The 27,917-nt window shown below is 42.0% G+C and overlaps 1 protein-coding gene across 2 annotated transcripts in view; it reads right to left on the minus strand.

Annotated features, from left to right (window-relative positions):
- Window positions 1–27,917, minus strand: part of epb41l4a (erythrocyte membrane protein band 4.1 like 4A) — a 130,341-nt gene that overhangs the window by 45,527 nt on the left and 56,897 nt on the right. For both annotated transcript variants that reach the window (XM_014138591.2, NM_001165322.1), the window contains 8 exon segments: window positions 22,240–22,327; window positions 21,757–21,845; window positions 17,831–17,894; window positions 12,834–12,925; window positions 7,480–7,557; window positions 5,498–5,613; window positions 924–1,014; window positions 565–651 (listed from right to left, as the gene is read on the minus strand). In XM_014138591.2, coding sequence (XP_013994066.1) covers window positions 565–651; window positions 924–1,014; window positions 5,498–5,613; window positions 7,480–7,557; window positions 12,834–12,925; window positions 17,831–17,894; window positions 21,757–21,845; window positions 22,240–22,327 — 705 coding nt within the window.

Consider the following 27,917-nt stretch of genomic DNA (forward strand, 5'->3'; position numbering starts at 1 on the left):
CTGCTAGTTAGTGGTGGTGTGCGTTAATAGCGTTTCAATCGGTGACGTCACTCGCTCTGAGACCTGAAGTGGTTGTTCCCCTTGCTCTGCAAGGGCCGTGGCTTTTGTGGCGCGATGGGTAACGATGCTTCGTAGGTGTCAGTTGTTGATGTGTGCAGAGGGTCCCTGGTTCAAGCCCAGGTTGGAAGCTATACTGTTACATTGATGCTGTTGACCCGGATCATTGGTTTCTGCGGAAAAGGATGTCAAAAGGGGGGTGAGTGTAACCGATGTGAAATGGCTAGCTAGTTAGCGGTGGTGTGCGCTAATAGCGTTTCAATCGGTGACGTCACTCGCTCTGAGACCTGAAGTGGTTGTTCCCCTTGCTCTGCAAGGGCCGTGGCACTTTGCTTCGTGGGTGTCAGTTGTTGATGTGTGCAGAGGGTCCCTGGTTCAAGCCCAGGTTGGGGCGAGGAGTGGGACAGAACCTATACTGTTACACAAACACATACCAGGAGCTATTGTAATGGTTACATGTCAGACATGACCAATACCATCCATCCTAGAGCAAAGACAGCACTGTACCATTGTGGGGCGTTCTCATCCCATGGTGCACTGGGCTTCCCTCGCTGTTCCTCTGGATCACCATTCTCTGTCTTGGTTACTATGGGGCTAAAGGTCAACAAACAAATAAACAACAGGTAAACAAATACAACCATGACTGTATTTGGTCTGGGCTAAGCAGTTGTACAAAGAGCTGTCAAGGATATTATCTGATGTTGGAAAAGCATTCTCTCAATCCATCTCAATTTATCCTTCTTTCCTTCTTTTATTCTTTCCTTCTGTCTTTGTCCCCTTTTACATTTGTTTCAAACTGAACACCTCTCTAATTCGTACACTATTTTCTACATTTTCCTCTCACATCACTTGCCCATGTCTGATACCTCTTCACAGCTGACTGTGCTGTAATCTTAGTCGTTCCCTCTTTCTCTGCATTCTCTGTCTTTGTGTTGGATCGATTCACATTGTTCAGTCCTATAAGGAAAAAATATGTTCTGTAAGGTTGAATGCTGAACCAACCTCCCTCTTTCTTTCCATTGTTTCAAATCCAATTTTATTTGTCACATGCGCCGAATACAACAAGTGTAGACTTTACCGTGAAATGCCTACTTAACCCTTATAACCAACAGTGCAGTTCAAGACGAAGATAATATTTACCAAGTAGACTAAAATAAAAGTAACACAATAACAATAACGAGGCTATATACAGGGGGCACCGGTACCGAGTCAGTGTGCGGGGGTACAGGCTAGTTGAAGTAATCTGTACATGTAGGTGAGGGCGAAGTGACAATGCATAGGTAACAAACAAACAGCGAGTGTACAAAAAAGGGGGGGAGGGGGGGGTCAATGTAAATTGTCCAGTGGCGATTTTATGAATTGTTCAGCAGTCTTATGGCTTGGGGGTAGAAGCTGTTGAGGAACCTTTTGGTCTTAGACTTGGCGCACCGGTACCGCTTGACGTGTGGTAGCAGAGAAAACAGTCTATAACTTGGGTGACTGGAGTCATGGGCTTTCCTCTGACACCGCCTATTATATAGGTCCTGGATGGCAGGAAGCTTGGCCCTAGTGATGTATTGGGCCGTTCACACAACCCTCTGTAGCGCCTTACGGTCAGATGCCGAGCAGCTGCCATGCCAGGCGGTGATGCAACCGGTGAGGATGCTCTCAATGGTGCAGCTGTAGAAACTTTTGAGGATCTGGGGAACCATGCCGAATCTTTTCAGTCTCCTGAAGGGGAAAAGGTTTTGTTGTGCCCTCTTCACGACTGTCTTGGTATGTTTGGACCATGATAGTTCGTTGGTGATGTGGACACCAAGGAACTTGAAACTCTCGACCCGCTCCACTACAGCCCTGCCGATGTTAATGGGGGCCTGTTCGTCCCGCCTTTTCCTGTAGTCCATGATCAGCTCCTTAGTCTTGCTCACATTGAGGGAGAGATTGTTGTCCTGGCATCACACTGCCAGTTCTCTGATATCTCTATAGGCCGCCTCATCGCTGTCGATGATCAGGCCTACCACTGATGTGTCGTCAGCAAACTTAATGATGATGTTGGAGTCGTGCCTGGCCATGCAGTCATGAGTGAACAGGGAGTACAGGAGGGGACTAAGTACACAACCCTGGATCAGCGTGGCAGACGTGTTGTTGCCTACTCTTACCACCTGGGGGCGGCCCGTCAGGAAGTCCAGGATCCAGTTGCAGAGGGAGGTGTTTAATCCCAGAGTCCTTAGCTTAGTGATGAGCTTCGTGGGCACTATGGTGTTGAACTCTGAACTGTAGTCAATCAACAGCATTCTCACATAGGTGTTCCTTTTGTCCAGACGAGAAAGGGCAGTGTGGAGTGAGATTGAGATTGCGTCATCTGTGGATCTGTTGGGGCGGTATGTGAATTGGAGTGGGTCTAGGGTGTCCGGGAGGATGCTGTTGATGTGAGCCATGACCAGCCTGTCAAAGCACTTCATGGCTACCGACGTGAGTGCCACGGGGCAGTAATCATTTAGGCAGGTTACCTTCGCTTCCTTGGGCACAGGGACTATGTTGGTCTGCTTGAAACATGAAGGCATTACAGACTCAGTCAGGGAAAGGTTGAAAATGTCAGCGAAGACACTTGACAGTTGGTCCGCGCATGCTGGTAATCCATCTGGCCTAGCGGCTTTGTGAATGTTGACCTGTTTAAAGGTTTTGTTCACATCGGCTACCGAGAGCATTATCACACAGTCATCCAGAACAGCTGGTGCTCTCGTGCATGCTTCAGTGTTGCTTGCCTCGAAGCGAGCATAAAAGGCATTTAGCTCGTCTGGTAGACTCGCGTCACTGGGCAGCTCACGTCTGGGTTTCCCTTTCTAGTCTGTAATAGTTTTCAAGCCCTGCCACATCCGATGAGCGTCATCGATGCACTTATTGATGAAGCCGATGACTGAGGTGGTGTATTCCTCAATGCCATTGGATGAATCCTGGAATATATTCCAGTCTGTGCTAGCAAAACAGTCCTGTAGTGTAGCATCCGTGTCATCTGACCACTTCCATATTGAGCGAGTCCCTGGTACTTCCTGTTTTAGTTTTTGCTTGTAAGCAGCAATCAGGAGGATATAATTATGGTCAGATTTGCCAAATGGAGGGCGGGGGAGAGCTTTGTGTGCATCTCTGTGTGCGGAGTAAACGGTTAGGGATTTTTCCCCCCCTGGTTGCACATGTGACATGCTGGTAAAAATTGGGTAAAAATGATTTAAGTTTGCCTGCATTAAAGTCCCCGGCCACTAGGAGCGCCGCTTCTGGGTGAGCGTTTTCTTCTTTGCTTATGACCTTATAGAGTTGGTTGAGAGCGGTCTTAGTACCAGCTTTGTTTTGTGGTGGTAAATAAACGGCTACTAATACAGATGAGAACGGTCTACATCTTATTATAAGGTACTCTACCTCAGGCGAGCAATACCTCAAGACTTCTTTAAAATTAGACATCGCGCACCAGCTGCTATTGACAAAAAGACACACACCCCCACCCCTTGTCTTACCAGAGGTAGCGTCTCTGTTCTTCGGTGCATGGAAAATCCCGCTAGCTCTATGCTGTCCGTATCTTCGTTCAGCCACGTCTCGGTGAAACATAAGATGTTACAGTTTTTAATGTCCCCTTGGTAGGATAATCTTAATCGTAGGTCATCCATTTTATTGTCCAATGATTGCACGTTAGTGAGAAGAATGGGAGGCAGTGGGAGTTTACTCGCTCGCCTCTGGATTTTCAGAAGGATGCCCGATCTGCGGCCCCTTTTCCGGCGTCTTTTCTTCACGTGAAAGGCGTTGATCTGGGCCTGTTCCAGTGAAAGCTGGATATCCTTCTCGTCGGACTTGCCGGACTCGTTAAAGGAAAAAGTTTCTTCCAGTCCGCTGTGAGTAATCGCTTTTCTGATGTCCAGAAGTTATTTTTGGTAATAAGAGATGTTAGCAGCAACATTATGGACACAATAAGTTAGAAAATATGCTACACAAAACGCAAAAAAAATAACAAAATAGCACAATTGGTTGGGAGAATGTAAAACATCAGCCATGTTCTTCGGCGCCATCTTCAAATAATCAGTTGACAGTTTCAATGGTAGAACAGTCTCTGCCAGTAACTAGGTGAGGAAATGTTAAGTTTAATGGTGGCATTTAGAACCTAAAAGGGTTCTTCAGCTGTCCATAGGAGAAACCTTTGAAAAAACATTCTTGGCTCCAGGTAGAACTGTCCCGGATTGTGAACCAATCCAGCTAAACATGGAGAGGACAGTTGCTTCTGACTAAGAGCTACAAAAGTAAGTAAATAGCCTTATTAGGCTGAAAGATAGAAGGTGATTTCATCAAACTTGTGAGGCTCTCCATGCTCATTAAACATGTGTGCTGCTACTTCCCACCGGGCAAAAACCGATTGAATCAACATTGTTTCCACATTATTTCAACCCAAAAAATCAATGTGAAGACTTTGTATAACGTGAAAACTGATTGGATTTGAAAAAATTCATCAATGTAAGGGCATTTCATATTTTTTTCACCCAACTTTTAACCTAAATCCAATGACATGGTGAACTTATTTGTTGATTTCACGTTGAATTTAGTTTAAAACTCAACCAAATGTAAAAACTAGACGTTGAACAGGCGTCTGTGCCCAGTGGGTTCACTCAATCTGGTTTTAAAAGTCTCCTTTCCTAACTGGTTTACATTCCCTGAGACAAACCAGAAATGTTTCCTTAGCCAAATATTCTCAGATTTTCATAAAACAGCACATTTGGTCTTGTTTCTGCATCAACAAATTTAGCGCGAGGCAAAAGAGTAGCCCATAGGCGCGCTTCAATTAGCTTGTTCTGTACAGCAGGAGGCCACATTTGCAGGCTACACTATCCCGTGATTGTCCTACAAAATCATCCCCTTGTCCCACATTTTAGTATTTTAAATGTGGTCGCCCTAGGTAGAACCCTTCTGGTTTCAGGTAAAACCCTTTTGGGTTCCATGTAGAACCCTTTCCACAGAGGGTTCTACATGGACTCCAAAAGGGTTACCTGAAACCAAAAAGGGTTCTACCTGGAACCAAAAAGGGTTCTCCTATGGGAACAGCCGAAGAACCCTTTCGGAAGCCTTTTTTTTTAAAGAGTGTACTGTATGTCTGTCGGTGTGAACTGTCGAAGTGAATATAATATGATTAGATAATTGAAGCCCTGTGTTGTTCCTGATGGGGGAACAGGAGGAGGAAGTGAATACTAAACTTACTGAGACTCAACTAAGGTGCTTTACACCTGACAGTGTTGTCAATAGCAATGTGAGAGGTTCTACTGGGAAACGGTAGAGGTGAAAGGTGAGAATATGTTTTTGGGTATGCATTAGTTACCATTGATACGTTACCCTTAGTGACATTGTGTTTGTCACGTGTTGTGTAGTGTGTCTGTGGATGTTATGTAGGTCTTAGGTAGGCTTTAAGTATGCTGTATGTCCATCTGACCTGTGGTCTGTGATGGTCTCTTTGGGTAGGTCTTGCTGCGGGTCCTGACCACCTGCAGGTCTGGTCGAGGCAGGCTGACAGATGGATCCCTGCCCATCTGCATAGCAGTCTTTCCACTGTAGGGAAAGAGAGACACATTCATGCACACACACACACTGTTTAATAATCTATCTTTTCAGGGTGTCCTGTCTGTCTAGGTACATTTCAGGTACATTTCTAAGTATGCAACAGGTCAAACATGTATTATAAGTGTCACGTCGGACTTGGACTGGCTGATAGGTGGAATCAAGTGCAGGAGACAGAGGTGCTGGAGGTGAGTGTCTTTTAATAATCCTTACTCACACACACGCCGAAAAGCACAGGGCGCTATACAAAGTTCACGTATTTGTTAACTGCGCCCGTACAGCACAAAATATAATTCCTAAGGCAAGGAGCGCAGCCCGGTAAATCCCTCTACAAAAAAAACTGTCGATAACACAACGTGGACAATAAACAATCCCGCACAAAATCCCAACTGAAAACACACATTAAATAAGTCCCCACTAATGACATACACAAAACAGGCGCGGAACAGACAGACAAAACTAAACGACACAGAAACAACGATCGGTGGCAGCTAATAGGCCGGCGACGACGACCGCCGAGCGCCGCCCGACCGAGGAGGGGCGCCACTTTCGTTGGATCCTGTGACAATAAGTGTGAGATACTGTAAGCAGACAGAGAGTAAAATTCCACTAGAAGGGTTTCAGGGGGCAGATGTTTCTGGTCTGTCAGGTTCTTATGAGATACAGAGATGATCTGCTCTTAACCTTTCATATGTCAAAACCTTTTGTCACGCACACAGTGACAGTGATACACAGTGACAGTGATACACAGTGATAGTGACATGCATTGACAATGACATACATATGAAATACAGTACACATACATTGATGTGCATCAGCGGGAAGCTAGTCTGATGGATCAACGAGGTGTTGAAGAGCAACATGAACATGGAAAACACAGCCACAGTTGTGACTGCAGTGACCCTACAACTAGCAGAGGCCACTAATGTATAAATAAATATTGCAGAAGAAAACTGCAACTATTCTTCTCAGAATAGATACAGGAAGTAGACAACAGAATGAAGACAAAGGAGAAACGGATGTTGTGTGAACCCTGAATTATTCAGGTCTTCCTCTTCTCTGTGGTGACCCACGCACGTACACGCGCTCTAACACTCACAGAAACACACACACACACACACACACGCACACGCACACGCACACACACACACGGTGTGTTTGTCTAACACTGAACCCCCCTTTTAGCTCCTTTGTAAAACAGACTGCATTATTCACAAGGTTGTAGATTTCAGCATGAATACATGCTGGGAGACTTCCTCATGGATTGACCTTCTTTATCTCAGGACATGTGATAGTGTTAAGTTTCTACCTCAGGGGATGACAGAGAAGGGGATAAGATAATAGGCAGAGAATAATGCTATACTATTGCTATGTATTATGTATGAGGAGTTCCATCTTACACACCATAGAAATGCATTATATTCTAAATATTCAACACAGTTACTACAATATTGTTTCATACACATAATGACATTTAAAGCAAGAATCATTAGTTGCTACACTTTTGGAGTTATACATTAATTATATATATACATTGATTCTTGAAGAATATAACTTATAAATGCCTCATGAGCTTAGTTTAACTCTTGTACCCCATCAGTACCTTAAATATAAGCTTATTTTACTCCAATGTTTGTAAACAATGTAAATGTAAACAAATGCTGTATAGCCTCAAAATGTATATCATGGATGGTTATTCTTTGCATCCATGGCTCTCTATATGAATTTGAGACTGGTTAAATTTCTCCAGGCCCATCCCTCAGCTTTTTACCTAAGTAGAGGCGGGCTGATTGTTTTGTTATTGTTTCAATTAAGGATGCTAGCTTTGAAGCGGATATAGAATGGAGGTTTGCTCACCTGTACCGATGCTTAGATCCCAGGGAACCAAATTTGGATAGTTTTCTTGTCAGTGTGTTGCCATCATTTTCTGGCATTCTAAGAAAAAGCAACAACCATGGAGAAAAGGCCTAGATGAAGAATGTGAAAATACTGTACTTCCACTAAAGTCTCCTAGAATATTGTGGGGAAGTTTCTACAGTACATTATTACACAAGTAGTAAATGCATTATTTTTCTCTTCATGAATTTCCAAAGTGACTAACCCATGTTAAGAAGGATTAAACACTTAGGCTGAAATGAAAATATTGCATCTTTCACAAAGGTAACCGGCGATGCATGTTTGAATGCTGAATCCACTTTGTAGTTTTTATTCTTTTATAGGGAGAGAAGAGAACTGAATTGCTGAACTATTTCACTTTCTCTCCCGGCTACAGAGCAGCAGGTCTCCTGTTCTGATCTCTGCTTTAATGACAGAATTACTGCTGGAACACCACTAGGAGCTTCATTAAAATTCTAAGCTCTGAGTCTGAGAGAGTGCGAGACTGGCGTGTGTGTTTGTGTGTGTGAACAATAGAGAGAGAGAGGGTTATTATTTATTTCACTTTTGTTTATCCATTTCTCTTGCTTTGACAATGTAAACATATGTTTCCCATGCCAATAAAGCCCATTGAATTTAACTGAGAGAGAGAAACAGAGAGAGCAACTGTAAGTGTGTGAGTGTGAATGATAGAGTAAGACACAGAGAATTATTATTTGTAATTTTATTTAACCTTTATTTAACTAGGCAAGTCAGTTAAGAACAAATTGTTATTTACAATGACGCCCTACCCCGGACGACGCTGGGCCAATTGTGCGCCGCCCTATGGGACTCCCAATCATGGCCGGATGTGATATAGCCTGGATTCGAACCAGGGACTGTAGTGCTGCCTCTTGCACTGAGATGCAGTGCCTTAGACCGCTGCGCCACTCAGGAGCAAGAGAAAGAGCGAGAGATAGATAGATATAGAGAGAGAGTGTGAGTACTGAGTGTGTGTACTGATGGTACTAGCGGTACATTAGTCCATTACTGTACAGAAGTGAAGTAGAAGCTCTGGCTGTTGCTCATTATAAAAGCCTCTAGCAGTCTCTCACCCAGCCATGTTTTATTAACACAACCAACACCACTACAGCGTTGAGCTAAGGCCTCTCTCAAAACCAACACCACTACCGCTAGGACCTATCCCACAGGGCTCAGACACGGCAGAGAACTCAAATCACTGTTGAAAAACACCCAGATGGAAAGATAGATGGGGAAAAGGTAGTGTAGGTAAATGGATGTAGTCAGTACACACAACGAGGCTAAAACTGCTTCTTCTCCTTCTTTCTCCCGTTGTCTATAAGGACTTGTATAGTAGATCCACTCACCTAATATTTCTTTATTTCTTAATTCCATTATTTACTCTTAGATTTGTGTGTATTGTTAGATATTACTGCACTGTTGGAGCTAGGAACACAAGCATTTCGCTACACCCACAATAACATCTGATGAATATGTCTATGTGACCAATAACATTTGATTAGATTAAAGCTGCAGGATATACCTGCCTATTTTCATCCAATGGATTATGCCCACTTCACCCACCTCCATTCCATAGTCTCGTCACAGCATAAGACTCTCTCATTCTCTCACCCAAACCACCACCACACCCCACCCTTCCACCCCTCTCCCTCCCAGATGCCTATAAGCCTGGGGTAGGTATAACCTGTCAAGCCCCCTCCTTTCTGCTTGCCTGCCAGCTCCAGGTCTGTCTGTGGTACAGGGACTGTCCACACTAAAGGGCTCACACGCTGACTAAACAGTGTAAATCCAGCGTCTCACGCGTCGCGCTGCCGCCCAGGCTCTTTAGACTGCTCTCATTAGGCCAACACACGGATGTACGCACAAATCAAATCAATTCAAGCTTTATTTCTACAGAACATTTCAGACATGAAATGCAACACAATGTGCTTCACAGGAAAAAAACTAATAAAAACTATGAAAATAAAAACTGAAATATTTACTACACAACAAACATAAGAGGATGAAAAACAAGAGTAACAATAAAAACCGAACGATCATAAAAGCACCCTAAGGAAAAGCAAAGCTAAAAATGTGTGTTTTAAGATCTCTTTTAAAAATGTCCAATGTTTCTGCCTTCCTCAGACCTTCTGGCAGGCTATTCCAGAGCCGTGGGGCATAGTAACTAAAGGCTGTCTCTCCATGCCTCTTGGTCCTAGGCTTTGGAATAGTTAAAAGGCCAGTGTCAGAGGACCTGAGGGATCTACTGGGTACATAACTTAAAAGCATGTCTGACATGTATTGGGGTGCACAATCGTGGATTGATTTAAAAACAAATAGATGAAATGTAGTCTAAAACTCACAGGAAGTCAGTGCAGAGACCTTAAAACCGGTGTAATGTGTGCTCTCCGTCTGGTCTTGGTCAGTACTAGTGCTGCGGCATTCTGTAGGTTTTACAGTTGACCAATGGCTTTCTTGGGTAGACCAGACAGGAAAGCATTACAGTAGTTATGACTGCTTGTAATAAAAGCATGGATGAGTCTCTCTGTATCAGCCTGAGAGAGAAACAGCAGCACCATGACAATGTTCCTCAGGTGGTAAAAAGCTATTTTTGTCACCTTCCTAATGTATGATTTGAAATTGTGTTCAGAATGGAAAATAACATCAAGGTTTTTTACCTGGCGTTTTATCTTTTTTGCCTGTGAATTAAAATGTGCGGCTAGATTCTCTCTCTGGGCATTAGCTCCAATAATAAGTCTTGATTTAGCTGGAAATAGTTGTGAGCCATCCAAGTAATTAAATCACTAATACAGTCGAATAAAAATCACTAATACAGTTGAACCTTGTCGAACGCCACATGTGATATGTTTTTCTCTGCGTAATGTTCACCAAGGGTGCCAAAAAAACTTGAGAAGGCAGGTAGAAGGCTTAAGTTGTGATATCACTTTCCTGAGCATGTCTGCGTCAACCAGGGAACATGAAGCCTTTGCGTGGTAGGCTAGGTCACATACAGTGTGGGAAGAAAGTATTTGATCCCCTGCTGATTTTGTACGTTTGCCCACTTACAAAGAAATGATCAGTCTATCATTTTAATAGTAGGTTTATTTGAACAGTGAGAGACAGAATAACAAAAAAAAAAAAAAAGAAAAACGCATGTCAAAAATGTTATAAAATGATTTGCAATTTAATGAGGGAAATAAGTATTTGACCCCTCTGCAAAACATGACTTAGTACTTAGTGGCAAAACTCTTGTTGGCAATCACAGAGGTCAGACGTTTCTTGTAGTTGGCCACCAGGTTTGCACACATCTCAGGAGGGATTTTGTCCCACTCCTCTTTGCAGATCTTCTTCAAGTCATTAAGGTTTCGAGGCTGACGTTTGGCAACTCGAACCTTCAGCTCCCTCCACAGATTTTCTATGGGATTAAGGTCTGGAGACTGGCTAGGCCACTCTAGGACCTTAATGTGCTTCTTCTTGAGCCACTCCTTTGTTGCCTTGGCCGTGTGTTTTGGGTCATTGTCATGCTGGAATACCCATCCACGACCCATTTTCAATGCCATGGCTGAGGGAAGGAGGTTCTCACCCAAGATTTGACGGTACATGGCCCCGTCCTTTGATGCGGTGAAGTTGTCCTGTCCCCTTAGCAGAAAAACACCCCCAAAGCATAATGTTTCCACCTCCATGTTTGACGGTGGAGATGGTGTTCTTGGGGTCATAGGTGGCATTCCTCCTCCTCCAAACACGGCGAGTTGAGTTGATGTCAAAAAGCTCCATTTTGGTCTCATCTGACCACAACACTTTCACGAGTTGTCCTCTGAGTCATTCAGATGTTCATTGGGTAAACTTCAGACGGGCATGTATATGTATTCTTGAGCAAGGGGACCTTGCGGGCGCTGCAGGATATCAGTCCTTCACGGCGTAGTGTGTTACCAATTGTTTTCTTGGTGACTATGGTCCCAGCTGCCTTGAGATCATTGAAAAGATCCTCCCGTGTAGTTCTGGGCTGATTCCTCACCGTTCTCATGATCATTGCAACTCCACGAGGTGAGATCTTGCATGGAGCCCCAGGCCGAGGGATATTGACAGTTCTTTTGTGTTCCATTTGCGAATAATCGCACCAAATGTTGTCACCTTCTCACCAAGCTGCTTGGCGATGGTCTTGTAGCCCATTCCAGCCTTGTGTAGGTCTACAATCTTGTCCCTGACATCCTTGGAGAGCTCTTTGGTCTTGGCCATGGTGGAGAGTTTGGAATCTGATTGATTGCTTCTGTGGACAGGTGTCTTTTTTAGAGGTAACAAGCTGCGCTTAGGAGCACTCCCTTTAAGAGTGTGCTCCTAATCTCAGCTCGTTACCTGTATAAAAGACACCTGGAAGCCAGAAATCTTTCTGATTGAGAGGGGGTCAAATACTTATTTCCCTCATTAAAATGCAAATCAATTTATAACATTTCTGACATGCGTTTTTCTGGATATTTTTGTTGTTATTCTGTCTCTCACTGTTCAAATAAACCTACCATTAAAATTATAGACTGATCCTTTCTTTGTCAGTGGGCAAACGTACAAAATCAGCAGGGGATCAAATACTTTTTTCTCCCACTGTATCATCATACTTCTCATCAGGTCTTGCTTGACTGATAACCAGCCTAATCTTATTTCTGAGATATGCCACAAAGTCATCACATTTAGAAGACACACACACACACACACACACACACACACACACACACACACACACACACACACACACACACACACACACACACACACACACACACACACACACACACACACACACACACACACACACACACACACACACACACACAGAGACCGCACTGCACTGTGCTGCCAGACAGGGGCCTTGTTCACTTTGATTAAGGACTGCGGGACTCTGGGGGCTTTGACTTGTAAGGAATTGAGCTTTTCTGGGATCTTTATGTTAAAAGGTATGTGATAGTGTTACTACCTGAGAGGATGACAGAGGAGGGGATGTCAGAGTAGGGGATGACAGAGGAGGGGATTGACAGAGGAGGGGATGACAGAGTAAGGGATGACACAGGAGAGGGTTTACATAGGAGGGTTTACATAGGGGGGTTGACAGAGGAGGGGATGAAAGAGGGGGGTGACAGAGAAGGGCTTTGGTTGGAATAGTGTGGGTGATGGTGTTGTAGATAGAAGGAGGGAGGATAATTTTTCACTGAACGTGAGATAGTTTAGGTTCTTACCTGTGGAAGGTGGTAGAGATTCTAACTGAGAAGTTATAATAGTGTTGGTATAGTAGTATTTACCTATGACAGTTTGTGTGGGTGTGTGTGCGTAAGTATGTCGTTTTTTACCTGAAGAAAGTGTGGTGTTCTATGCAGCACTTCCACAGATGTTTACAGGCTGTCTTATTGGGTGCCTTGAAGAAGAACGATGTCTCTGTGCACTGTAAATAAACAACAACAATCTCTTATACCAAAAACAAACACACAAACAAACAAATAATGCAAATCACATTCAGCAGCTAAATCAATAAGATACAGTGGCAAGAAAAAGTATGTGAACCCTTTGGAAATACCTGGATTTCTGCATAAATTGGTCAGAAAATCTGATCTTCATCTAGGTCACAACAATAGACAAACACAGTCTGCTTAAACTAATAACACACAAACAATTATATGTTTTCATATCTTTATTGAACACACTGTGTAAACATTCACAGTGCAGGGTGGGAAAAGTATGTGATCCCTTGGTTTTAATAACTGGTTGACCCTCCTTTGGCAGCAATAACCTCAACCAAACGTTTTCTGTAGTTGCGGATCAGACCTGCACAACGGTCAGGAGGAATTTTGGACCATTCCTCTTTACAAAACTGTTTCAGTTCAGTAATATTATTGGGATGTCTGGAGTGAACTGCTCTCTTGAGGTCATGCAACAGCATCTCAATCGGGTTGAGTTCAGGACTGACTGGGCCACTCCAGAAGGCATATTTTCTTCTGTTGAAGACATTCCGTTGTTGATTTACTTCTGTGTTTTGGGTTGTTGTCCTGTTGCATCACCCACCTTCTGTTGAGCTTCAATTGGCAGACAGAGCCTAACATTCTCCTGCAAAATGTCCTGATAAACTTGGGAATTCCTTTTTCCGTCTATGATATCAAGCTGTCCAGGCCCTGAGGCAGCAAAGGAGCCCCAAACCATGATGCTCCCTCCAACATACTTTATAGTTGGGATGAGGTTTTGATGTTGGTTTGCTGTGCCTTTTTTTCTCCAAAATAGTGTTGTGTGTTCCTTCCAAACAACTCAACTGTAGTTTCATCTGTCCACAGAATATTTTGCCAGTAGCGCTGTGGAACATCCAGGTGCACTTTTGCAAACTTCAGATGTGCAGCAATGGGTTTTTTTGGACAGCTGTGGCTTCTTCCGTGAAGTCCTCCCATGAACACCATTCTTTGTTTAGTGTTTTACGTATTGTAGACTCGTCAACAGAGATGTTAGCATGTTCCAGAGATTTCTGTAAGTCTTTAGCACTCCTATCTTGTCTCATTGATTGGACTCCAGGTTAGCTGACTCCTGACTCCAATTAGCATTTGGAGAAGTCATTAGCCTAGGTGTTCAAATACTTTTTCCATCCTATACTGTGAATGTTTAAATTATGTATTCAATATAGACAAGAAAAATACAATAATTTGTGTGTTATTAGTTTAAGCACACTATGTTTGTCTATTGTTGTGACTTAGATGAAGATCAGCTCAAATTTGATGCCCAATTTATGCTGAAATCCAGGTAATTCCAAAGGGTTCACATACTTTTTCTTGCCATTGTATATTAAAGCAATGAGGCCGAGGGGGTGTGGCATATGGCCAATATACCACAGCTAAAGGGTGTTCTTATGCACAACCCAACGTGGAGTGCCTGGATACAGCCCTTAGCCATGGTATATTGGCCATATACCACAAACCCCTGAGATGCCTTACTGCTATTATAAACCGGTTAGCAACATAAATATATAAAATATATACGTAATTATAGACTGGTAGTTTGAGCCCTGAATTCTGATTGGCTGAAAGCCATGGTACAGTGCCATCGTAAAAGTATTCAGACCCCTTTACTTTTTCCACATTTTGTTATGTTACAGGCTTATTCTAAAATTGATTAACTAACTGTTTTTCCTCATCAATCTACACCCAATACCCCATAATGACAAAGCGAAAACAGGTTTTTGAAATTTTGGCAAATTAGTAAAAAATAAAAAACATAAATACTTTATTTACATAAGTATTCAGACCCTTTGCTACGAGACTCGAAATTGAGCTCAGGTGGATCCTGTTTCTATTGATCATCCTTGAGATGTTTCTACAACTTGACTGGAGTCCACTTGTGGTATATTCAATTGATTGGACATGATTTGGAAAGGCACACGCCATGAGGTCAAAGGAATTGTCCATAGACCTCCGGGACAGGATTGTCAAGGCACAGATCTGGGGAAGGGTACCAAAAAATGTCTGCCCAATTGAAGGTCCTCAAGAACACAGTGGCCTACATCATTCTTAAATGGAAGAAGTTTGGAACCACCAAGACTCTTCTTAGAGCTGGCCGTCCGGCCAAACTGAGCAATCAAGGGAGAAGGGCCTTGGTCAGGAAGGTGACCAAGAACCCGATGGTCACTCTGATAGAGCTCCAGAGTTCCTCTGTGGAGATAGGAGAAATTTCCAGAAGGACAACCATCTCTGCAGCACTCCACCAATCAGGCCTTTATGGTAGAGTGGCCAAACAGAAGCCACTCCTCAGTAAAAGGCACATGACAGCCTGCTTGGAGTTTGCCAAAAGGCACCTAAAGACTCTCAGACCATGAGAAACAAGATGGCCCAGCCAGACTTGAACCCGATCTGGAGAGACCTGAAAATAGCTGTGCAACAACGCTACCCATCCAACCTGACAGAGCTTGAGAGGATCTGCAGAGAAGAATGTTAGGAACTCCCCAAATACAGGTGTGCCGAGCTTGTCGCTTCATACCCAAGAAGACTCAAGGCTGTAATCGCTGCCAAAGGTGCTTCAACAAAGTACTGAGTAAAGGGTCTGAATACTTTTGTAAATGTGATATTTCAGTTTTTTTTGTATACATTTGCAAACATTTCTAAAAACCTGTTTTTGCTTTGTCATGATAGGGTATTGAATGTAGATTGATGGAAAAAAAAACAATTTTATCAATTTTAGAATAAGGCTGTAACCTAACAAAATGTGGAAAAGGTCAAGGGGTCTGAATATTTACCGAAGGCACTGTATATCAGACTGTATACCCCGGGTATGACAGAACATTTATTTTTACTGCTCTAATTATGTTGGTAACCAGTTTATAATAGCGATATGGCACCTCTGGGGTTTGTGATATATGGCCAATATACCACAGCTAAGGGCTGTTCTTATGTACGTTGCAACACGAAGGGCCTGGATACAGCCCTTAGCCGTGGTATATTGGCCATATATTACAAACCCCAGAGGTATGCATTTTATTTATTTCATTATTTATTTATAGGGGACAATGTACATTAATCAACATCAACATTACAATAATGCAAAATCCATGTAAATATGCCGGGGTCAGCCAAAAGCTAATTTGCACCCGTTGTCCCAGCTAAGGACAATTACACAGTCACAATACACATACTCACTAAAACAATACAAAATACAAATACATTACATCCAATAATATATCATTCTAACAACAACACCACCATCATCAACTGTCGTCTTACATATGAGGAAGCACAGATAACTCATGTGTACAGGTTTGGATAGACTTGAGCCATGTTTCAATTTAAATGTAAAAGTACAATAATCAGTGCATCTTCTCAAGTCCATGGGCATTGAATTCCAGGACATGTAGCTCTAACAGGGAAGGCCAATAGACCGATTTTACTGTGTCAAAAAGGGACACAATCCCCACACGTCCTCGGGCCTTATTGCTTAAATATACTGTCTGATAGACACACGACTGGAATGCTGTTTCAGCCAATCAGCATCCAGAACCCAAACCACACGGTTGATAATTCTAACATATACCATAACAAAGGACATTTGCTTCATCATTCATTGTGAAAACAACTGGCTACATAATTAGGTGGTGTTCGGTGGTGGTGGATAGGCCTCTGCATCTCCCTCCTGACAAATGTACCATTACATGTACAGAAAATGAACAGGTAGTGTGTAATCTTTCACCCATATGGGATGTCTGTGTTTGGTCATTAGGATAATAGATATCAGACTTTAGAGAGAGGACGACTCACACTCTAACCTCTACAGCTAGTCTCAAAGAGGAGGTAGCTACTGTTGATCCATGGCTCTCTATTTTATTTCAATTATGCTCTGATCTTCTGGGATAGTGTATTGTCAATAATGGGCTTCTCATGGGTCTCTGGCTGCTCGACTGCCTCGGCTTAATGAGACTCGCAGGTCGCTAGCTGGAGCACGCACGCACGCATGTACACACACACACACACACACACACACACACACACACACACACACACACACACACACACACACACACACACACACACACACACACACACACACACACACACACACACACACACACCAGTGAAAATGAATCGACTGAATAAACCAAATTCTATATTTCATTCAGCAAGACACACAGGTTTCAATGAGTCACACTATCTCAACAGAGAGAGGAGAAAAGTTGTTCTGCTTCAGTGATATCTGAAGGTGTGGGCCCAGACACTTTTTCCATCACTTCCAAAGTGATCAAGAAATCCTCCCCAAAAGCGTAAGTTTGAAAATTCCCCAAAAACCCAAAGGTTCATCATTAAGCTGGATATGTTTTGAGGAAGTGAAGTTTGTGTGAAGTGTCTCTCTTCCCATTTGCACCTGTGAAATGAACATCAGTGAAAATGGGAGAGAGCTTTCAAGACTGCACCCACGTCCCGTAGTCCTGCTCTGTCATGTTTCTTTAATTTCTCTCATTAAACATTAGGCGGATGTCAAAATCTTTCAAGATCAAACACACGATTGACCTTTCAAGGTTTCACATGGGAGTACTGCAAATACTCCTTGGAACATTCAGTCAGTTTTATTTTATGCCTTGTTATGAAGTCTGAAATGGGGGGAAATTATAATGAGGTTTTCTACACCTGCGATATCCAAACAAATTGACTCTGATTCAGTCATACCAAGTTAGCTAGTGTGAATGATCTCAAATTATTGAGTTTATGAAACATGCTAAAATTAACAGAATAATCACAAACAAACAAAGCGAAGGTTGAAAATTCAGTCCATAACTTCACAAAACATTCCTTATGCAGATAATACTGAAAGATAATAACTGACAACTTACATCTTTTCCAACGACTTGAAGCTCAAACTGTGTTTCCTTAAAATGCACTTTTGTTATCCTTGGCCTAAAATGATCAAAATTAACAAACAGATAATGAGATGTTTATTAACAGGTATGATAGCTTATCAGTCACAGTTGATTTTCTCATAAATACTGCAGCAAGTTATCTAACTCATTTGAAGGGCTCTATTTTTGGCTGGTGTTAGTTTGCAATTTCGTCATGTAAAAACTGGCGCACTGGCATTTTCCAGCCGTAACGCCAAGTTCGGCAATTTACCTGTCTTATATCAGCTTGTTTGTGCTCAGATGGGCGCTACAAAGGGTAGTGCGTATGGCCCAGTACATCACTGTGGCCAAACTTCCTGCCATCCAGGATCTCTAAACCAGGCCGTTTCAGAGGAAGGCCCTAAAAATTGTCAAAGACTCCAGCCACCCTAGTCATAGACTGTTCTCTCCGCTCCTGCACTGTAAGTGGTACTGGAGCGCCAAGTCTAGGTCCAAAAGGCTTCTTAACAGCTTCTACCCCCAAGCCATAAGACTGCTGAACAGTTAATCACATGGCTACCCAGACTATTAGCATTGACCCCGTTTTCTATGCTGCTGCTACTCACTGTTTATAATCTATGCATAGTCACTTTACCTCTACCTACATGTACATATTACCTCAATTACCTCGACTAACCTGTACCCCACACCGGTACTCCATGTATATAGCCTTGTTATTGTTATTTTATTGTGTAACTTTTTTTAACTTCAGTTTACTTAGTAAATATTTTCTTATTTTTCTTTACTGCAGGTTAATTAGGGATAGTCCCCTTTTAAAAAAAAAATTTTAGCCTAAAATGACATACCCAAATCTAACTGCCTGTAGCTCAGGCCCTGAAGCAAGCATATGCATATTCTTGGTACCATTTGAAAGGAAACACTTTGAAGTTTGTGGAAATGTGAATTGAATGTAGGAGAATATAACACAATAGATCTGATAGAAGAAAATACAAAGAAAAAAACGACTAATTCCGATGGTGTCCACAAGATAGCAGCAGTGTATGTGCAAAGCTTCAGACGGATAACTTGAAGTATGAGCAAACTAAATTACATTTAGTGTAAAGTCACCCAGGTACGTTTGGGCAAATCGTGAAGGAGACATTTACATTCACATTACATTTTTCTGCAAGAATATTGTCAAATCTGTATACTTGGACTTGGATTTAGCTTTTCCAGTATGATTTGCCATATTGTAAATTCAACATTTGCAAAAAAAACAGTTGTCATAACTTCATAACTCTCCATATTCTTGTCATTTTTGCCCAAAAGGAAAAGGCTTGCTGTCACACAAGGTTAGCAGCTACATTTTGCGACAGATACGGGGTTTGACAAAGTTACAGTCGATCAAGTGAAGATCGGCGTGCCATGAAAGCGTCGCTCTCTGACCATATTTGGTGTCCTATAGGATATACTACACCCCTAATGATATAGTGAAGTGTGGTTACGTTCTAGGATCTCTGAGGAATAAATATTAACGTGATTTGACTGGTTGAAACAACGTTTAGTGTTAGATTTTCACAGATTCCTTTGCAAATTGAACGAGTGGAAATACAAAATCGATCGTGCATGCAATATGGACCTTTTTAGGATATGAAAAATTATTTTATCTAACAAAACGACACGTCATGTTATCTCTGGGACCCTTTGGATGATAAATCAGAGCAAGATTTCAGAATGTAAGTACACATTTCACCTTCAGAGGTGAATTTATCAAACCTATCGCGGTAACCTATTGTTAGGAGCTCTCCTCAAACAATAGCATGGCATTTTTTCACAGTAATAGCTACTGTAAATTGGACAGTGCAGTTATATTAACAAGAATGTAAGCTTTCAGCCGATATAAGACACTTATATGCACCGACATTTGTTGTTTCTCTACAATCTGCAATCGTGACACAAGGCGCTGCATGATTTACAACTGTCCCGTTGACGGGACGCCTATCCCTAATTAAGGGGTAGTAACTTGTTGGTTAAGGGCTTGTAAGTAAGCATTTCACTGTAAGGTCTACACCTGTTGTATTCGGTGCATGTGACAAATAAAACTGGATTTGCTTTGATTTGAGTGGAAATATTTGAGGTGTGTCCTTAAAAAGATGCTGCTAATTTCAAACTGCTAATTTCAGGCAGCGATAGTAGAGATATTTAAGACCAACCAAAAGCTATTTTTAGCGGTAATGCAGGTTGGTTATGCCATTAATTTAGACAGTGGAAACACAACCTATCGAGCCGTGATGCACAATGCCCATATGTGCATGGAACAAGAGTAGCCTAATGTGCTTTCGGTGCCTGTATACTTTGTATTTAGAAACATAAAAAACTAATGTTTTTATTTTGTTTTATTTGATTAACAACCAACCATTGCCTCCGCTCCTCTCAATTAAGTTTTTTTTTCTGCTCAATGCAATCGCGAAGTAGTTTTAAGACTGGCTCCTGAGACCACTTGTAAATAAATCTTAATCACCAAAGATGTATTAAAATATCATGTTTGAGAGGATTAAAACAGTGACATTCCCTTTTAGAATATGCATTGTAGGCAGGCACACATTATTTTAGCCATGCAGGTCCCGTTTTGGACGTGCGTAAAAACCCCTCCATGATGTAGGCTACGTGTCCATGCCCATCCTGAAACGAGAGATGAGAACCTCTGAATACCAGGGCCAGGTCACCCAGTCAGCACCGGTGAACCTCGTATTTTGAAGTTATCTGTAACCTGTAAAAATGGCTTGTTTTCAGTTTCATTTGTTCAAAACCCAAGCAATCCTTTAGGCCTACTATAACAAAGGCTGGTTCAACAGCAATGCCTTTCTTTTTTATCCTGCCGATTTCATGATATCATTACATTTCACATTTATTTATTGTTATTGTTGTTTTAAAAAAACCGTATTGGTTGTTTTTCGTTACATTTTATTACAACCAAAGTTATTAGAATGATTTACCTTTCCTGGTTTAACGGTGGTAACGTCCGTGGCGCGCTTGCAATGCAGATGCTGGAGATGGGTGAATGTGATCTGATCTGTAAGATGGTTCCATATATATTCATATTTGGGAGCAGTATAATGGTGAGTGGACGTTCTCCCTTTCTATTTTAATTGGATCTTTGTCCAGCTACTGTGAAAAATTGCGATGTGAGTAAAACCCTCTATAGTCTGCGTTGTTTTAATATTATATGCCCACGGGGAGAAATTATGGTGCCTGTAAGTGTACTTAGACATAGCCTATTTAAAACAAGTTGTCGCTTCATTTAGAATTTGAATCAAATTATTTGCTCTCTTTTTAGGCCTTATCAATAATTTATTGAATCTTGTTTATTGACAATGTTTGGCATGTCGATGCTCAGCCATAATACAATTTACAGTAGACCTAGCCCCTATATCAGCGTGAATGCTATTGAAGCCATGCAATTACTTAGAACAATGTGGACTGCAAATGGGTTCAAGTTAACGTATTTAGCAAAGATGGGATATGTCTACATTTTGTTATTTTGTTTCTGTAAGCCATTTAACAAACTATAAAGGACAAACATTGGAAATTGAGTTGATTCCAAGGCAATAAATAAAAGACCGTAAATACACAACTTATAGCAACCACTTATTTAGCCATGGAGCACATTCTGATTGGCCAGTGAGGGGCCAAGCCTCGACACACCCACATCTTGTTAATTCATCAAAACCCAGCCCTTTCGCACCAACACCAGCAAGTCCGTTGATAATTGTGATAGTGAAAATAGCACAAATATTTCTGACACACCCCTGAACCTATAGCACTAACGCTACTGCGTTAGGTTTGTTAAAATAGAGTCCGAAGTTGGAGTAACAGGTCAAACTATCATAGTCCTTATTTACTCCTACAATGTATACAAATCATCCAAAAACAATACCTACCAGAAATACTTCCCAACTTGTGTTTTGTTCTTGTAAACAACAACTCCAATAGGTGTTAACCCCAGGAAGTATTCAGATTGATTCTCTCCCTGAAACACACCACAATAATAGGTATTATTCCAAGCACAATTTACATACTATATCCCAACCAGAAATAACACACAGTAAAGATATTAACGTATGTGTCAAAGGATAAGAAAATAGGAAAATAGTCATCTCTCCATACACAAAGAGACTAGGACAATAAGAAAGAACATTATCAAGGCAATGTGATCGTGATAAACCACAGAATACAGCTCTAACAAGCATCTCATTGACTCTGTACCGGTACACCTCTGTATATAGTCTCACTATTGTTATTTACATTTTTTGCTACTTTTATTTCTTATTCTCATCTGTATTTTTTAAAACTGCATTGTTGGTTAGGGGCTCGTAAGTAAGCATTTCACTGTAAGGTTGTATTCGGCGCATGTGACTACTTACAAACACAGGGTGAAGATCGACTCCGTACATATCCAGTGTTTTGGCGATTCCTAAATAATTGAGTTCAGCCTTGGAGGGAACCTGGCCCCTGAAACACAGAGAAGTTATCTTGTTGGTGAAGCATCAGGAAACGCTTTCAAGCCCATATACAAACACATAGTGTGTATCTACAAGTATACACAGTGTGACATTATCGAGTACACATCTGCAATTACTGTATACATGGTATAATATAAGCTAGTATACACCTACAAGTATACATACCGTAGTGTAACATTATCAAGTATACATCTTACTGTATACAGTTGAAGTCAAATGTTTACATACACCTTAGCCAAATACATTTAAACTCAGTTTTTCACAATTCCTGACATTTAATCCTAGTAAAATGTTGTGTCTTAGGTCAGTTAGGATCACCACTTTATTTTAAGAATGTGAAATGTCAGAATAATAGTAGAGAGAATGATTTATTTCAGATTTTATTTCTTTCATCCCAGTGGGTCAGAAGTTTACATACACTGAATTAGTATTTGGTAACATTGCCTTTAAATTGTTTAACTTGGGTCAAACATTTTGGGTAGCCTTCCACAAGCTTCCCACAATAAGTTGGGTCAATTCTGGCCCACTCCTCCTGACAGAGATGGTGTAACTGAGTCAGGTTTGTAGGCCTCCTTGCTCGCACACACTTTTTCAGTTCTGCCCACAAATTTTCTATAGGATTGAGGTCAAGGCTTTGTGATGGCCACTCTAAAATCTTGACTTTGTTGTCCTTAAGCCATTTTGTCATAACTTTGGAAGTATGCTTGGGGTAATTGTCCATTTGGAAGACTCATTTGCGACCAAGCTTTAACTTCCTGACTGATGTCTTGAGATGTTGCTTCAATATATCCACATAATTTTCCTACCTCATGATGCTATCTATTTTGTGAAGTGCACCAGTCCCTCCTGCAGCAAAGCACCCCCACAACATGATGCTGCCACCCCCGTGCTTCACGGTTGGGATGGTGTTCTTCAGCTTGCAAGCCTCCCCCTTTTTCCTCCAAACATAATGATGGTCATTATGGCCAAACAGTTCTATTTTTGTTTCATCAGACCAGAGGACATTTTTCCAAAAAGTATGATCTTTGTCCCCATGTGCAGTTGCAAACCGTAGTCTGGCTTTTTTTATAGAGGTTTTGGAGCAGTGGCTTCTTCCTTGCTGAGCGGCCTTTCAGGTTATGTCGATATAGGACTTGTTTAACGGTGGATATAGATACTTTTGTACCTGTTTCCTCCAGCATCTTCACAAGGTCCTTTGCTGTTGTTCTGGGATTGATTTGCACATTTCGCACCAAAGTACGCTCATCTCTAGGAGACAGAACGCGTCTCCTTCCTGAGCGGTATGCCGGCTGCGTGGTCCCATGGTGTTTATACCTGCGTACTATTGTTTGTACAGATGAACTAGGTACCTTCAGGTGTTTGGAAATTGCTCCCAAGGATGAACCAGACTTGTTGAGGTCTACAATTATTTTTCTGAGGTCTTGGCTGATTTCTTTTGATTTTCCCATGATGTCAAGCAAAGAGGCACTGAGTTTGAAGGACAGTCTTGAAATACATCCACAGGTACACCTCCAATTGACTCAAATAATGTCAATTAGCCTAGCAGAAGCTTCTGAAGCCATGACATAATTTTCTGGAATTTTCCAAGCTGTTTAAAGGCACAGTCAACTTAGTGTATGTAAACTTCTGACCCACTGGAATTGTGATACAGTGAATTATAATTGAAATAATCTGTCTGTAAACAATTGTTGGAAAAATTACTTGTGTCGTGCACAAAGTAGATGTCCTAACCGACATGCCAAAACTATGTTAACAAGAAACTTGTGGAGGTGTTGAAAAATGAGTTTTAATGACTCCAACCTCAGTGTATGTAAACTTCCGACTTCAACTGTACGTGGTGTAACATGAGCTAGTATACACCTACAAGTATACATACCGTAGTGTAACATTATATTGTACAGACTACTTAGTACATCTAGATATCTTTATCTATTCTAAAGCTACGGGTTCAGAAACATCTAAAGCTAAAGGTTTAGAAACATCTAAAGCTAAGGGTTTAGAAACATCTAAAGCTAAGGGTTCAGAAACATCTAAAGCTAAAGGTTTAGAAACATCTAAAGCTAAAGGTTTAGAAACATCTAAAGCTAAAGGTTTAGAAACATCTAAAGCTAAAGGTTTAGAAACATCTAAAGCTAAAGGTTTAGAAACATCTAAAGCTAAAGGTTTAGAAACATCTAAAGCTAAGGTTTTAGAAACATCTAAAGCTAAAGGTTTAGAAACATCTAAAGCTAAAGGTTTAGAAACATCTAAAGCTAAGGGTTTAGAAACATCTAAAGCTAAAGGTTTAGAAACATCTAAAGCTAAGGGTTTAGAAACATCTAAAGCTAAAGGTTTAGAAACATCTAAAGCTAAAGGTTTAGAAACATCTAAAGCTAAGGGTTTAGAAACATCTAAAGCTAAAGGTTTAGAAACATCTAAAGCTAAAGGTTTAGAAACATCTAAAGCTAAAGGTTTAGAAACATCTAAAGCTAAGGGTTTAGAAACATCTAAAGCTAAGGGTTTAGAAACATCTAAAGCTAAGAGTTTATAAACAGCCATGTAACAAATCACTAAGTGACTGTTGGGGGAATGCAGTACAACAAGAGAACACTCTAAATACATGGAAAGTTGATATTTATTGTGTCGTACTTCACCCCTGATGACAGTATTACAACAGTGATGGAGAGTTGTTTAACTGTCATGAATCCCCCAGTAACAATAAACAGTACATCTAACATGATGATCTGCCTGGTCAACAACAGAGGTAATTTTATAGGTAGTGAGATTATAGCTAGAGTGTTTTAGAGTACTGTATGCAGTCTGGACAGACACAAGACAATGGATTCACTCTGAAGCGGCAACACTGAGATAAATATGCTACATATAATAATAACAATAAGAAGAAGAAGAAGGAACTACAATACAAGTCATCTTACATGCCAGACTTAATGTTCAGCGACAGACTTGTCTGGTCCCACGAGACTACAATAAAATAGACTCAAATGAAACTAATACACTTTTCAAAAACGTACTTAATAACATACTTTCACCCCCTCCTCATCAAGTCAGTAATGCTTTTTCTACGTTCCTATTTCTTAATTAACATTCCATGTGAGAAAATGTTCAACTAGGTTGTGGACTGGGTTATGTATCTCCTATTAATCATTAACTACAATGTCATACAGAGAGAATCATGTTTAAAAAGCAAACGCATGCAGTCTAGGAGAGCACAGGTATGGAGCAACTCCCTGTGCTTTGCTGTGTACATACAATATGTTTATCGAGTGTGAATCGTGTACCAACTGCCAACTGAGTCTACAATATGGTGAGAATATCTATGAATGTGGATAAAGGGTGATGGTATTACTGTATGTATCGTGCAACCCATACTGTAATCTCTGGACTATAAACAGTGTGTCTGCAGTGTAAACTCTGGCTTTGGTAAGCTTCATATACTGTGCCAACATCCCTCCTAATGTTAGAGGTTGGAGGAGTCCCCTCCCTTCCCTCCTCCTCCTCTCCCCTCTCCGCTCTCGAGCCGTTTCATTGATCTTCTGATCACACACATTAGTAACACAGAGACTCAGACTCATTCAGCCTGCTCAAGTATGACCCCTAGAGCTCCTCACACCTCTCCTTCTCCTCCTCTTCTTCCACTCTTCCTCCTCCATCCATACCCTGAAGACACAATCTCATCCTTCGCTCCCTCCCTTCTTTCCGAGTCCATTATGGATTCTGTTCACATGTTCTTTATAGGCGGCTGGGCCAGGGCTGAGATGATTGTCGGTATAAATGCGGTTAGGTGGTGAGTGGCTTGGAACGGGGCGTTATTAACGGACACTTCGGGGTGGGCAGGCTGAGGCAGGAGCTCCATGGAGCTGTGACACAACGGGCGGGGAAAGGGACAGGGACACTTATCCCTCCGTTTGCCCCCCCCCTCTGTCAATCCCCTCCTCTGTCATCCTCTCCTCTGTCATCCCCTCCTCTGTCATCCCCTCCTCTGTCATCCTCTCAGGTAGTAACACTATCACATACCTCTTAACATAAAGATCCCAGAAAAGCTCAATTCCTTACAAGTCAAAGCCCCCAGAGTCCCGCAGTCCTTAATCAAAGTGAACAAGGCCCCTGTCTGGCAGCACAGTGCAGTGCGGTCTCTGTGTGTGTGTGTGTGTGTGTGTGTGTGTGTGTGTGTGTGTGTGTGTGTGTGTGTGTGTGTGTGTGTGTGTGTGTGTGTGTGTGTGTGTGTGTGTGTGTGTGTGTGTGTGTGTTTGATTGGCCTCATGTCTTCCTGCCTGGCCTGCGTGCCTGCTGCCTGTGGGAATGAGGCCACCTGGACGGACGAGGCAGGAATAGGAAGTGGAAGAGAGTCGGAGAGCAACAGATATGTGACAAGGGGTGTGGTGCTGGGTGCTCACTCTACATAGCAGATCACAGCGAGGTTGACATCCACAGGCTCTTGAGAAAACTACATCTGTCTCTCTGTATCTACCTCTCCCTCCCCCTTCCCCCTCCCTCCCTACCAATCCTTCTATCTCTCTTTTCCTCCCTCTACCACTCCTCTTTTCATATTGCAGTCTCGCTCTCTCCTTAATTTTGGGCCAGTCACAGTGGTCAGGTATTCTGCCACTGTGTACTCTGAAATCGCATTCTAGTTGGCTCAGTTTTTTTGTTAATTCTTTCCAATGTGTTAAGTTATTCTCTTTTTGATTCTCATGATTCGGTTGGGTCTAATTGCATTGCTGTCGAGGGGCTCTGTTGGATCTGTTTGTGAACAGAGCCCCAGGACCAGCTTGCTTCTCCAGGTTCATCTCTCTGTAGATGATAGCTATGTTATGGAAGGTTTGGGAATCGCTTCCTTTTAGGTGGTTGTAGAAATTAACGGCTCTTTTCTGGATTTTGATAATTAGCGGGTATCAGCCTAATTCTGCTCTGCATGCATTATTTGGTGTTTTATGTTCCTTTTGATGGCATAGAAGATCCTTCTTGCCTTGCCTCTCAGATCGTTCACAGCTTTGTGGAAGTTACCTGTGATGCTGATGTATAGGCTGAGGTATGCATAGTTTTTGTGTGCTCTAGGACAACAGTGTCTAGATGGAATTCGTATTCGTGGTCCTGGCAACTGGACCTTTTTTGTAATACCATTATTTTTGTCATATTGAGATTTACTGTCAGGGCCCAGGTCTCTCTCTTTTTCTGAGTCCCGCTCCCTCTGTCTGTCTTCCTCTCTCTACCTTCTCTCCTCTCTCTCTTTTCCCCTCTTCCTCTCCTCTGTCCCATACCCCAGCCTCTCTCTGATCATCAGTCAGACAGACAGCGGTGGGAAGAACGGAGGATGCATGCATGAACCCCCTAGTGACTGATGTCCAATCAGACCAGCCTGCTCCACTCTCCTCCCTCCACAGGACACTTAGCTCACTGGGTAAATAATGACCCACGCTCGAGCCTCATCAGCAGGCCACGGAGCTGAGGGCTGAGCATTCCCCTCCAGTGTTACAGTCAGTCACAGCAGCACTGATAGAGAGAGAGAGAGAAAGAGAGAAAGAGAGAGAGAGAGAGAGAGAGAGAAGGGAAGCTAAGAGGCCCCAGAGGGAATAGAGCAA

The sequence above is a fragment of the Salmo salar genome, chromosome ssa13, assembly GCF_905237065.1.
Source record: "Salmo salar chromosome ssa13, Ssal_v3.1, whole genome shotgun sequence".
NCBI lineage: Eukaryota > Metazoa > Chordata > Actinopteri > Salmoniformes > Salmonidae > Salmo > Salmo salar.